Source organism: Trachypithecus francoisi, unplaced genomic scaffold, assembly GCF_009764315.1.
Source record: "Trachypithecus francoisi isolate TF-2019V2 unplaced genomic scaffold, Tfra_2.0 Lachesis_group3, whole genome shotgun sequence".
NCBI lineage: Eukaryota > Metazoa > Chordata > Mammalia > Primates > Cercopithecidae > Trachypithecus > Trachypithecus francoisi.
In genome coordinates, this window is record NW_022681468.1 from 12608469 (window position 1) to 12622963 (window position 14495).

The 14495-nt window shown below is 35.5% G+C and overlaps 1 protein-coding gene across 1 annotated transcript in view; it reads right to left on the reverse strand.

Annotated features, from left to right (window-relative positions):
• PPP4R4 (protein phosphatase 4 regulatory subunit 4) overlaps positions 1 to 14495 on the reverse strand; it is a 107281-nt gene that overhangs the window by 24759 nt on the left and 68027 nt on the right. The window contains exons 12-16 of the mRNA XM_033191478.1: positions 12116 to 12193; positions 10832 to 10915; positions 9954 to 10136; positions 6212 to 6317; positions 4605 to 4752 (exon numbers count right to left, since the gene is read on the reverse strand). Of these exons, the coding sequence (XP_033047369.1) occupies positions 4605 to 4752; positions 6212 to 6317; positions 9954 to 10136; positions 10832 to 10915; positions 12116 to 12193 (599 nt within the window). The remainder of the gene's footprint in view (positions 1 to 4604; positions 4753 to 6211; positions 6318 to 9953; positions 10137 to 10831; positions 10916 to 12115; positions 12194 to 14495) is intronic.

Here is a 14495-nt window from a genome sequence, read left to right on the forward strand (position 1 = left end):
TATTTACTCTTGAATGGATTTAATAACTAAGAATAACAGTAACATGAAACAAAGAAAAATCAAGTTTTAGATAGCCTGAGACTTCATTTATTCATGCAAGATATATTCATGGAGTGTCTATGATGTGTCAAGCCTTCATCATGCTGGATGCTGAGATATAACAGTAAATAAAACCAACAAAATTCTCCGCTCTCCTGGAACTTACATTCTAGTATGGGAGCAGAGAAGAGAAAAGAAACAAGGAAAATCTGTCAGATAGTGTTAAATACTATGGAGAAAAATAAAGCAAGGAATAAAGGCAAGGGAGTACCAGGGGCAGGGGATTAATCGGTTTTAAAGCAGGTGGCCAGAGAGGGTTGTCATTGAAGGTTCCACTGAAAAGATGATATTTAAGCAAAGACCTAAAGAAAATTAGGGAATAAGCTATGTGAATATCTGGAAAAGAGCATCACAGCAAATATGGAGAGTTTGTCTCTACTGTTGGTCCAAATGAGCAAATTGGCCATTGTGCCAAAACAGAGTGAAGGTGAGACTAGCAGGAGAGCTCAGAGTGGTAAATAAGAGGCTTTGAGAGCCACTGTAAGGAAATTGCCTTTTATTTTGAGTATGACAAGAAGCCATTGGTAGATTTTGAGCAGAGGGGTGAAATGATCTGACAATGTTTTACAAGCATCATCTGCCTACTGTGTTGAAATTAGACTGTAGCTGGTCAAAAACAGAAAAAGAGAAACACTAGGAAAAGTTCTTAAAATAATTCAGGCAAGAGATGACAGTGCATTGATCCAGAGTGGTAGCAGGAAAAGGTGGTGAGAAGCAGTTGCATTCTGAATCTCTTTTTTTTTTTTTTTTTTTTTTTGGAGATGTAGTCTCGCTCTGTCACCCAGGCTGGAGTGCAGTGGCGTGATCTTGGCTCACTGAAAGCTCCGGCTCCCAGGTTCATGCCTTTCTCCTGCCTCAGCCTCCTGAGTAGCTGGGAATACAGGTGCTGGCCACCACACCCAGCTAATTTCTTTTTGTATTTTTAGTAGAGACGGGGTTTCACCGTGTTAGCCAAGATGGTCTCAATCTCCTGACTTTGTGATCCGCCTGCCTTGGCCAAAGTGCTGGGATTACAGCCATAAGCCACCACGCCTGGCCTGGATTCTGAATATCTTTTACAAGCAGCAGAATGTACTGAGGGATTGGAGTAGAATGACAGAGAGAAGGATTTATTTAAGGTTTTGATCTAAGTAGGTGGGATGGTTATTTCCTGAGATGGAGAAGAGCAAAAGCAGATAAGAAAGATGAAGACTGAATTCTAGACAGATTAAGTCTGAGATGTCTATCAGATATACAGTGGAAATGCTAAGTGGGCAACAGGCTCAATAAGTTGACTATCCATCTAGCCTATCCAGAGTAGATGTCAATGCTTCAGATAAAGCGAGGAATCTTCAGCAAGTAGGTGATATTTAAACCATGAAATGGGAGAGATCATCAAAGTAATGTGTACAGTTAGGGAAGAAAAGGATAAAAGGATCTAGTCTAAACCGGTCTAAGGCACTACCACAGTCTAGACTGGGTTGGAAAGGAAGAAACAAGGAGGTTGAAGAATGCCAGGAAGGTAAGAGTAAATCCCAAAACCTAAAAAAAAAAAAAAAAAAGCCTTTCTAGGAGGAGGTGTTTCAGAGGAAATACTCTGCTTTGCTAAGCTAAAAGTGTACTCTTTTTCCATGGCTGTTTTAGAGAGGGATGCTAGGTGGGTATCTATTTTATAGCTGCTATGTTCATTTATTCATCTGAATGCTCTCCAAATTATTATTTTTTATCTTTATTGCAACCCTTGAGACACCTGAATTCCATTTTTAGAGTTTCCAGAACACTTTTTCAGCTGAATCTTTACTTGAGGATTCTTCATATACAACAAAATTTGCTTTTTATTTAACCAAAAAGGGTAAAGAAGCTCCTCCTGTAGGATTTCCAGCACTATAAATAGCAACAATGGTCTCAATCTCATTCACAGTTCACCATGGATACAGCCTAACCTAGCAATGCTTTCTATAATTAAGGAATATCAACTCCCCAAAGAAATTATATCATTTCTGGCAGCTGTGGAAAAGGCTTCTCTGAATACCAAGAGTCTTTTTCCAGCTTGATATTGTCTAAACTTGGTGAATTTAAATTTTAAACATTAACTTAAGGAAAAGCAAAAACACTTAACAATCTATGCACACTCCATTCTTTATAACCCAAGACATGTCTAGAAAATAGATACTCAGCAGAAGCTACCAAATCCATTGCAGTGATTCATCTCTATGAGACTCCTGGGCCCCTGAGATGATCTAATTCTTGAGATTAGGGACCACAACTTTCAGATAATTTATGTATATTATCTCAGTTATTTGTGCCTCAGAATAATTTATAAATTAGGTACTAAGGAAATCAATGCACACAGAAGTTTTGTAACTTGGCTAAAGACACACATTTAATGTAGAGCTGGAATTTCAGCTCAGGGAGTGTGGCAACAGAAACTGTCCTCCTAACCAACATGATCCTACCACCCTTGCCTGTGATGGCTTTCATTCTATCTGCACATCTCTAAAGCACTGAGCAAGTGCTTTTATACCCAAAGCCAGTTAGCATACAGTGTTGTCGGATACATTTCTTGGCTGGCAGCTGGCCAGGCAAGAGAGTAGGAACCAAGACACACAGTTATACAATAATCTGCTGTCCTGCAAATCTCTGAAATTAACAGAGTAATAATTAATTATTCTTCATTTGGTTTTTTAAATTGGCAGATTTCTTTCTCATAGAGTCAATGTCATGCTCTTTGTTACACTGATCAAAGTAGAGATGATTTCATTTCCTTTCAAATTATTTTTGTCAACTGCTTGTTAAGTGACAATACACCACATTGAAAGTTGCTTTTATAGAATCACCATTGCAATTCACAAAATGTTCATAAAGCTGGACCCATTAGATTTTTAGGAAAAGCTAAAATCTAAAGAATTACCAAAGGTTCCTTTTTTTTTTTTTTTTGAGATGAAATCTTGCTCTGTCACCTAGGCTGAAGTGCAGTGGTGTGATCTCAGCTCACTGCAACCTCCACCTCCCAGGTTCATGTGATTCTCCTGCCTCAGCCTCCCAAGTAGCTGGGACTACAGGCGTGTACCACCATGCCTGGCTCATTTTTATATTTTTAGTAGAGACGGGGTTTCACCATGCTGGCCAGACTGGTCTCAAACTCCTGGCCTTAAGTGATCCCGTCTACCTCGGCCTCCCAAAGTGCTAGGATTATAGGCATGAGCCACGACGCCCAGCCGAAAAGGTTCTTTTCAATTCACTTTAAATGTCAGCAATACCCCACCTCTCATTTATAAAGCACAAGAAATATACACCAAAAATTAAAGTCAATGCAGTTGTGCTTTCTGTATTTTCTCACATTTAAAATACAAAACAAAAACTTCTAGATTTGTTCCCCTTAAAAAATGCTCATAAAATTCTTAGGTTGAACTTTTCAATATCTTTTGACAATTCATCTTCATATATATCTCAACACCAAGACTATTAATCTCAGTTAGCTTATTATCTCACCAACTCTTCCTATTAAAAAGTTTTGACGTTTTACGTATTGCCTAAAATTCACATCAGTTGTTTATAAAAGTGCTACATATGCATCTTTCAGATGCATAAAACTAAGTGCCCCTAATGTATAGAAATTCAGCAGGGAGTTCTAGAGTTTGTTCAGGAAAGCCTTTGGCCAACTGACTCTGATATCTCTCTTTCCTGCAGATCTGAGTTCAAGTTCAAAATAGAGACACAGGACTTAGAACACAGTAATCTAATGGCTGGGCTTAAATTTCTTTTAAACAGGAGAGTTTAAAATTATTTTCATTCCATTATCAAACGTACAAAAATAGCTCTTAAGTAATAACATGCATGTACTTTAATGCCACTGAACTACACACTTATAAATGGTTAAAACAGTAAATTTTATATTATATATATTTTACCACAATAAAAAAGGAAGTGTTGTGCTCATTTGGAGAGAAAAAGGACAAAATATATTTATTATTTTTTTCCATTTCCAGGCAAGCCATTTTCAGATCAGTTCCTTCCAACTTAACAGTTAATCAAATGAAATTAACATTTTACTGGATTTCAAAAATATAAGGCAGCTAAACAAAAAGACAAGATGAAGACTTTGAAGCAGTTCTACTTCTTTGAAAAAACGGGCCTCTAAAAACTAACAGATGCTCATCAAACAACTTTGAAGTGATAAGGCTACTGACCATCTTTTCTTTAGTTTTAATGGTAGATAAATTAATAATAGCTACTCGATCTTCTAATCGTTTCAATGTGTATATCCAAATGGCCGAAGAAGCTTACCAATCTGGCTTTGACTTACTGCTCTCAATCCAGTAAAGACAAAAGATCTGAGACAGTGTTGAAAGAGTATGCTTCCAAGTCTTACTGATACCCATCAATTATGAATACTAAGAATTTCAAAGCACATGTAAATTCTTGACTTAAGTTTTTAATTGGCTAAGGAAAAGATTTTGCATATGTTCACTATAGTAGATAAAAATAAATACATTTTCAAATATTTTCATTGATTGATAACATACCTCACGTTTGCTACTGGATCATGTGTCAGTTCAATAGCAGGTAGAAAGAAATATTTACAGAAAAATGATTTGGAAAATATCTCTATAATAAATTCACAGGTATCCAAAAATCGAAGTCTATTCCAGTAACTTTTTCCTTGGCCCAATTCTAGAAACAACAACAAAAATTATATTTTTCCTACACGAAATTAATGTGACAAAGTTAGACACACAAAACGCATAACAAGTTTCTTCATACCCACAATATGGCTAGCAAATACAAGAGATAAGAGGGAAAAAATCATTATTATATACCTCAGATTTGTAAATCCCCAAATTGACACCTCAAAAACCATAAAAACGTTTTGTCAAACATTTCATTCAATTTCATAAGCATGTATTAACTATGGAGTGACTGTATATACTACTTTTTATCACCCACTATGCTAAGTACTTTATACATATTATCTCATTTAGCCCTGAAAAGCAGCCCAAAGAGATGCACATACTTCTTCCTTCTAAAAAATAAGGATACTGAGATTCAGTGAGTTTAAAGTCACACAGCTGGTAGGTGCAGAGCTAGAATTCAAACACAAGTCTGTGTAACTTCAAAGTGTTTTAAAATCAAATTAACTGTTTTGTTCCCTTTGTTTCCTTAAAAATGCCTAAAGTAGATACAGTCACATATAAACAGCATTACTGACAATAATTCAGGTCAATATTAAAAGGCTAATTTTCTACTTTTTACATAAATGTTCAAAAATAAAACCAAACTGAATCTTCTTGCAAAATAAAATATTCTAAACATGAGCCCCTACCACTGAATAATGAAAACCGAATTAAAATAAGATTATAAAAAGAAAGATTAAAGTATACTGAGCATACTTTTTCTTAAATGGTATTTTATAAAAGTACTCTAATTTTTTGGAAAGTAGGGATACACACTTAAACTGGTAAACCCCAATAACTAGAAAATCCCATTACCTGCCTATGCTGGATAATATAGTTTAGTAAAAACATTAAGACATTACGGGCAAAGCAAATATACAATAATTAACAAATTGACTAAGTATATATAGGTGTGTACAAATATTTCTAAAATCAATACTATAAACCAAATGTTTTTGCCTTGATTTTAGCCTTTATCAAATTAAAATAAATTTGCATTTGTAAACTAACTTAGTTTCTTAAGACATTATAAACCAACTAGGCTCATCAAATTTATATTCAAATATACTATCAACTCTATTCAAGGAAAAATCCCAGATTCTGTTAAGTATGTGAATATTGAAATAGGACCATAAAATAAATGATTAGATTCATGGATTTTCTATTTATATTTTAGTTCCAAATGTTATTTCATCAGGGTAGAAACTGAGCTTTCAATATAGATAAACTTATTGTAATTTCTAAAGTGTAGACAATCACAAAAGAAAACAGAGTAATTATTACTTTCATTCATCACAGATCTAATCTTGCCATAAGGATTTCTAAAAAATAAAAATCAACTTATAAAACCCAATAGTAACCTAATTATTCACAGCAAAATGATACACAAGTCAGATATAACTAAAGCCAACTAGTTTGTTTACTTCCCTTTCTCAAAATAGTAGACAATGATTACTTACGTTCAATTAATTTTTGAATGACCTCATGTCTCTGTTCTTGTTTACGATTATAACGCAGAAAAATGCATAGAGTTCGTGAGGCTGCCTTTTGGACAGGTAAGACATTCTTGAAGAAATAAGACAGACAGACAGTTATACTAGGCTAATTCTAGTCTAGATAATTTGACCCCACCAAATCAATTTTAAGTCATTGACTAAAATAAGGTGTTCGCTGCCTCTCAACTCATTGAACTTATATCCTTATGGAAGTATCTTCATAATTTAATGTTAATCACTCAGGCAAATCAACCAATACTTATATTACAAAATTAATTTGGCATAGTCAAGTCCAAATCATCCAGATTTGACTCTTATTTCCTTGCCATCTCATCTTACATTATCATATACACCCCTGCCACTTATTCTTTTAGCTGTTCCCTGGACTTTGTCATTCATTCATCTGACAAACATTTGCTACAACATGCCATGTGTCGGGTACATCACCAAAAATATGTCACTACGAAAATATACATTTAGAGATCCCGTGATCAGGTATACTCTTCAATCCTTCTGGCTTAAGTCTAGCTCTTAATGATACAGATGACATTTAGAATCCAAACAGCACCATGTCAATCATTCTTACCAGTATTTCAAGTCCTCTGTCCTTTCAATTTCTGTCACACCACCAGGCAGAACCTTAATTCTAAATAAATATGGCCATTTACCTTTCCTGGGTTTGGGTTCAAACCATACATTAGAGAAAAATTTCTCAACCAGACATATTGTGTCCAGTATAAATTCATGTTCATTATCTTGACTTACATAAAAATATAATGTTGAATTACTAAAGATCCCAAATATTATAGTGGGGATCCTTGAAATTCAAATAGAATGAAACTTTACATTGCTGAGACAGTGTTGCCTGCTACCTCCTCTCATATTTTATATGAGCTATTCACATTATATCAGGTGTAATTTGAGTGGGGTTTTTAATCTGTTTAATCTGTTTAAAAAGAGGGTATTTCCTTTGATTTAGAAAAGAAAATTTAAAAAATATACATAAGCAAAAACATGACTGGACTTAAGGAAAATGAACTTTTGATAAATGGTGAATTAAATAAAAGCATGTTATTCTTTTCTTTCATTTTACACATACTGATAGAATTTCAAATACATATATAATAGTCATGAAAATATATATATTTTGTACCTCACATAAAACACATATTATAGTTTATGGTATAAGGTATTCTCCTGGGCCAGAAGTCAAAGATAAATATAATCAGGTCAAAAGCACTTAAGAACCAGCTTGAAGAAGTTGTAACAATTTGTGCACAAAAAAATAATAACTGCAATAACATTAGTTTATCTAAAAGAGAGTCAATGTTAAAAACAAAGTGCACTTGTCACCATTAAAAATAGCTACTACGCCACCTCCTAGCTCTGAAAACTGATAATTAGAGGAAAAAAATTAAGAATTCATCCTGTCTTTACCTTAGTAAATGTAGCTCAAGGCAATCAAATAACCAATGTGGACAAAGGAATGCACTTCTTCACACAATGCCACCATCAAAAACGCATAAGAAATGATGGAATTTTAAAATTATTTAGGAAGTTATAATGAAATCACCGATTCAAGTAAGGATCATCAATGGATTCTAAAACTAACAGGTAAAAGGCTGATAGGAAACTGGTATTCAGAGGGCTGAAATACCAGCTGAAGATTGTGCTGGCTATTCAAGCATAATTTTAGAATAATTTTTTTAATTCTATGAAAAATGACATTGGTAGTTTGACAGGAATGTGTTGAATCTGTAGAATGCTTTGGGCAATATGGCCATTTTAACAATATTAATTCTTCTAATCCATGAGCACGGAATGTTTTTCCATTTGTTTATGCCATCTATGATTTCTTTCAGCAGTGTTTCATAGTTCCCCTTGTAGAGCTCTTTCGTCTCCGTGATTAGATGTGTTACTGGATATTTTTTGTGGCTATTATAATTGGGATTGCATTCTTGATTTGGCTCTCAGCTTGAACGTTATTGATGTATAGAAATGCTACTGATTTTTGCACATTGGTTTTGTAACCTGAAACTTTACTGTAGTGGTTTATCAGGTCTAGGAGCCTTCTGACAACATCCTTAGGGTTTTCTAGGTATAGTATCATATCAGCAAAGAGAGATCATTTGACTTCCTCTTTTCTTATTTGGATGCCTTTAATTTCTTTCTTTTGCCTGATTGCTCTGCCTATGACTTCCAGTACTATGTTTAATAGGAGTGGTATGAGTGGACATCCTTGTCTTGTTCCAATTCTCAAGCGGATGGCTTCCAGCTTTTGCCCAATCAGTATGATGTTGGTGGTGGGTTTGTCATAGAGAGCTCTTATTACTTTGAGGTATGTTTCTTTGGTGCTTAGTTTGTTGAGGGTTTTTAACACAGAGACACTGGACTTTATCAAAAGCCTTTTCTGCGTCTATTGAGATGATCATGTAATTTTTGCTTTTAATCCTGTTTATGTGGCGAATAACATTTATTGATTTGCTTATGTTGAACTAACCTCACATTGCAGGAATGAAGCCCACTTGATTGGTGAATTAACTTTTTGATGTGCTACTGGATTTGGTTTGCTAGTATTCTCTTGAGGATTTTTATGTTGATGTTCATCAGGAACACTGACTTGTAGTTTTCTTTTTTTGTTGTGTCTTTGCCAGATTTTGGTATCAGGGTGATGGCAGCTTTGTAGAATGAGTTAAACAGGAACCCTTCCTCCTCAATTTTTTTGAATAGTTTCAGTAGGATTGATTCCAGCTCAGAGCAGGTTGCAAGGTATGTCTGCTGGTAGTCTGGCCGTGCAGTTTGTCAAGGGTGGAAATCCCTGGGCAGGGCAGTGGTACAACTGGTATACAACCAGGTAGGCACATGCACCCCAGGGTTTTCAGCCCAGCAGATGAGTGTGGGGCCCACCCAGCTTGCACTCCCCCAACTCAGCATCTGCCCCAGAGGTAGGCCTGACCAGTTGGATTTGTCCCAAGCCTTCTGTGCCCAGATCACAGAGCCATGGAATGTTTCTATATTTCAAAAAATTGCAATAGGATGTCATATTAAATGTAAGTTGAATTATGAGTTAAATAATCCCCTTGGAAATTTCTGTGAAAAAAGTAGATAACTTTGTGGGGAGGCTTGAGTGCCACCTTGTTTTGAGGGAGGAGTCTTTTTTTTTTCTTTTAACACTATTTATAAGGCTATCAATACTAGGGCATCCATGTATTTGTATAAGCTTTCTCTGTTCCATTGCCACACTATAAAATTAACCAAACTTATAGCAGGAAGCTTAAGGGGTGCCTTGGCAAAACAGCATAGCTGGGGTCAGACATAAAGGGTGTGGATGCATCAGAGGTGCACATCAGAACAGAAGGTCCTTTGCAGTCAAGGTCACTGAGTCCTGTCAACCTTCCTCTTAAGAAGAACTATTTCAAGTTTGAAGTGAGTCTACCCTGTTCTTGGCAGTATATAATCAAAGGATAGGTGAAAGTGCCACCTAGTCATTCCTCTCTCCAGCTAGAGAGAAGATTCGCAGAGGGAGACCTAGTGGGGAAGGAAAGGGAAACCTGAGTCCCCTCCTCTGGACCTAGGAGGCTGACATCCTCCTTGGGAGAATGGAATGAACTGAGTTTGTTCCACTATTTTGAAAATATGAAGAGTTTTGAAAATTCCAGAATCAACCATGAGTTCAAAAGAATAAGATGAAAGGTACTGAGCTCACATTTGTCATCATGATTGTGAACATTCTTTGTAAGAAACGGTAATAAATCTGATCACTTGATATGACATGTGGCAGGCAGGCATATTTCTGAAGTAGCTTCTCATGAATTCTCCATTTTAAAGACGCTGCAGCTCGCTGTTCAGCGGCTGTGAGTGCTGGAATCAAGTCAGGCAGAGAAGATAACTGAAAAATGAAATGCATCAAAAAAAAATCAATTATAAATAAATAAATAAATTGCAGCACTCAGTAAAAGTACTCAGTTTTGTAACACATTGGGGAGGGGAATACTCCTTCTCATTTCAGAGTTTAGGAGATATCTTAGTTGTCACAAGGAGATAATTATCTGACTAAATCAAACACTTTTAAAAGAAATCATTAAGTAAAATGTATGATTCCTGTGAACCAAATTTTGAAATAAAAACTGCAACTCATTCTTCTTCCTGTCAGATTATCATAGCAACTTTTCTAACTACAGTAAAATGTATTATATATTACTGTCAGCAAGCTTTGACCTCCTAAATTCCTATCCTTTTCTTAGGTTACACAGTGGCTTAAAATTAATAATAAAGAATAAATTTCTACCCTTTTGTCCTATTTGCTATTCTTGGAATAATCATTAATGCTAATGAAAAATGAAAATATGAACATAAAGTCCAAAGACAATAAACAACAATCATGGTAATTTAAAATTATTAACGTAAGAAAGATAGAGGAAATTCAAGCTGTTCATACTCTAACAGGCTTTTACTGACTACCTACTATGTGGCATACACTATTTTACATGCTTTCCAAACATTCTTTCATTGATGCCTCACAACACCCTGTAGAGTAGGATAATATTTACACAGCTCAGAATGTTTCTGAAAGATGAAGTTTACCTTATTTTCTTGAACACTGCTTTCTCCACCAGTAGACATAAGTTCCAAGATTTCTGGAAGATGATCTATAAGAGCATCTAGTACCTTTTAACAGAGATATTTATTACTGTTATAGTGATTACTATGTTTTTTTTCTAGATTAGTTAATTCTACATGTCAATTTCTATATAGTAATAGTGTTTTTTTTTTTTTTTCCTCAAACAACATTTTGGGTATTTCTATTTTCTCACTCTGCCATCTTCTTGCTGAAAAGTCTTAGAAACATGATCAACTGCCTTGGCCAACCTTCGAAAAGAGATTAGTGTACCTGCCTCTTGACCTTGTTCAAATAGCCTAAATTTGAGACAGCTACTTCTACAAAACTAACATGTTCAAAAACTGCCTCCAAACTTTTGACAGGTATTTTAAATCAGATAATATTCTCAGTGATATCAAAATACTCATGAGTTGCGCTTTGCAAACTAACATTTAGGTGAAAGAAATACCTAAATATAGCATCAAAATAAAGTATTTCAGCCGGGCGCGGTGGCTCACGCCTGTAATCCCAGCACTTTGGGAGGCTGAGGCGGGCAGATCACGAGGTCAGGAGATCGAGACCATCCTGGCTAACACTGTGAAACCCCGTCTCTACTAAAAATACAAAAAATCAGCCGGGCGAGGTGGCGGGCGCCTGTAGTCCCAGCTACTCGGGAGGCTGAGGCAGGAGAATGGCGTGAACCCGGGAGGCAGAGTTTGCAGTGAGCCGAGATCGTGCCACTGCACTCCAGCCTGGTCGACAGAGAGAGACTCCGTCTCAAAAAAAATAAATACATAAATAAAAATAAAGTATTTCAAAGTCTTTGTAAGTACATATTAAGTGGTAAAATACTACACAAACAGTGGCAAGAGAAAAAAGTTATAAAATGTGATATATGATTACAATTGAGTAAAATAAAAACCTTTATATAGAAAAGAACATTCATATAAAAAAAGAAAAAGAAAACAAATAGTAACAGTTATTGAAATTAAAGGCATTCTTTTGTCTGTTTTTTGGCACTTCCTAAATTTTTCTTAATAAACAAATATGCATATACTAAGTTTTAAAACTGAATATATTTTAAAATCTAATTTTTTAAACTATTTTCCCAATATCCAGTTTATGATACAGTAGTACAACAATTTGAAGCTTCTGGAGCTAGTCAGCTGAAAGAGTTCACACAATTCCAAGAAGTAGGGGAGAAAAGGCATTGGTATATTTGGACCAAACATAAAAGAATTAAAAATCAAAGAGTAAGAAAATATTACCTCCAGTGATTCATCTTGTAATAATGTTATTAGTTCTTTATGTATTAAATATACTCCAGAATTCAGAAGCTTAGACACCTAAAATATAGCAATAAAGTCTCTCAGATTTAAGACTACTAGACAGATACAGGTTACAACAATTTTTAAAAATACATCCTTGTTATATATTTCTTCTAAAAGCCATGTTATAACGCAAATATAAAATTAGATTCTATAAAAATTAGTGGCACAAATAACCAGCTTTCTAGTCTGCCTCATGACATGCTGAAGTGTGTGGACACACACAGGAGTGAGGAAATACAAAAGAATGGGATTTACCAGAGTCATAACTTTCACATCAACAGCAATAACAAGCCCACAGGGAACTCTAGTTCACATTTTAAAGTCTTAGAGCAGCCAACAGGGTCTTAAAGGATATCCTAGGTATGTAAGTATTCACATGAGTTCAGAACTTCCCAGAGGGTAACTTCTACTGAAGGCCTACAGTGATACCAGGGTAGTTATGACTCCTAAGAAAGCAAACCAACTTTCCTTTTCCCCATCAAAGACTTTAATCAGCATGAGAGGAGTTGGAAGAGTCTAGAATAATACAGTTCCCCTTGTAAACAGCAGTTTTTTGTCTCCTCCAGATAAACTCGGAGCCCACAATGGTGGATTTACCTGTTTCTACTTCATCTTATTCTTTTTAAAACACACTGGGCTTGACTAAAGTTTTATTTGAGAAAAAAAAAATGGTCCCTGGATAAAGAAAGTGTTTTAAAATTCTTTGCTCTAACACAGTTGTTTTTGACTTGTCAAAAATATTTCCAAAATATTATTATTATGAAAAATAAGAATAAAGAATACAATAAAGCAATTATCAGAAGCTAGCATTAACACTGTTAGAAAAATTTAAATCCACCAGTGGATTTTCATTACTTAAAAAAAAAAAAAAAAAACTTACACTAGCCCTTCATTTTATGGAGAGGCACATCATTCTTACCCTATCTACATGGTATGATTGTGGTAGAATATGAAAACTAGCCACCCAGCAAATACAGATCAATGATTATCAAACTCACTTCCACCAGTGAAAGCATATTTGTATACATATGTACATTTCCATATGTTTAATTATATGGTGCTATGTTATGTCCACTATAAAAGATAAATAAAATTATATATTAAAGTGATGAGAAAAAAACAGAAAGTCTAAAATTATATAAACACTGCATTCTCAGACTCCAATCTTGAATAACTGTCTCTGGAGACCACTGATCTAACAAGTACATGTGGACATGGTAACCAAGCCTAAATGACCATTTAATGCATCTTGGAGGTGAATATTCTGCTCAGCTGGACAGTGCTCTCTACCCTATCCCCACTCCTCCTAAAAAGCAGAGTTCTACAGGTGTGTTTTACAAAGATGATATAATTTTGCAGCATTGAAATTATTTTAACTAATTATACTTTAATTTAAAGGGAAGATGTCCAGGATTTTGTATAATGCATATATATTTCATTCATACCAGAAAAAGTGTTCTTTCAAAAAAGTAAAACTATCACCCAATAGCCAAAAAAGAATCTAAGCAACATTTATAATGATGCTATGGATGGATATCCTGCACACTTGCAGATAATCAAAGTGCTCTGACATAGGGACACATTGCAAGGAAGGGGGTGAAATATTCTCACTGAGAATAAGAACTTACACCACTTATCCAGAGGTTTTCTTTTTTTTTTTTGAGACGGAGTCTCGCTGTGTCTCCCAGACTGGAGTGCAGTGGGGAGATCTCGGCTCACTGCAAGCTCCGCCTCCTGGGTTCACACCATTCTCCTGCCTCAGCCTCCTGAGTAGCTGGGACTACAGGCGCCCACCACCACGCCCAGCTAATTTTTTGTATTTTTTGTAGAGACAGGGTTTCACCGTGTTAGCCAGGGTGGGCTCGATCTCCTGACCTCGTGATCCACCCACCTCGGCCTCCCAAAGTGCTGGGATTACAGGCGTGAGCTACCACGCCCGGCCTATCCAGAGGTTTTTATGTGTCAGTTTTGAAGTTGAAAGTTATAGCTTATCCGTATTTATTGCAACCACGGCATACGTGCACTTCTTGCTGTCATTCAAGAAACATGCCCCAAATTTCAACTTCAAGGGTTAAAAAGTTAAATTCATCATAAAAGTTTCAACTTACTTTTGCTCGTACTTTATAGAGAGTCATAATAGCAGAATCTAAAAGCCATGCTCATGAAACACCATCCATTTGTAGTAAAAATAATTAATGAGTTTCAATTTTCTATTGGTTCTCAAGTGCTTAAGTTTAGGTGCAAAGTTAACTGTAAATATTATAAAGCATATAAAAACTGATTTTGCCTTAAAATCTGCATCACCCATATCTACCAC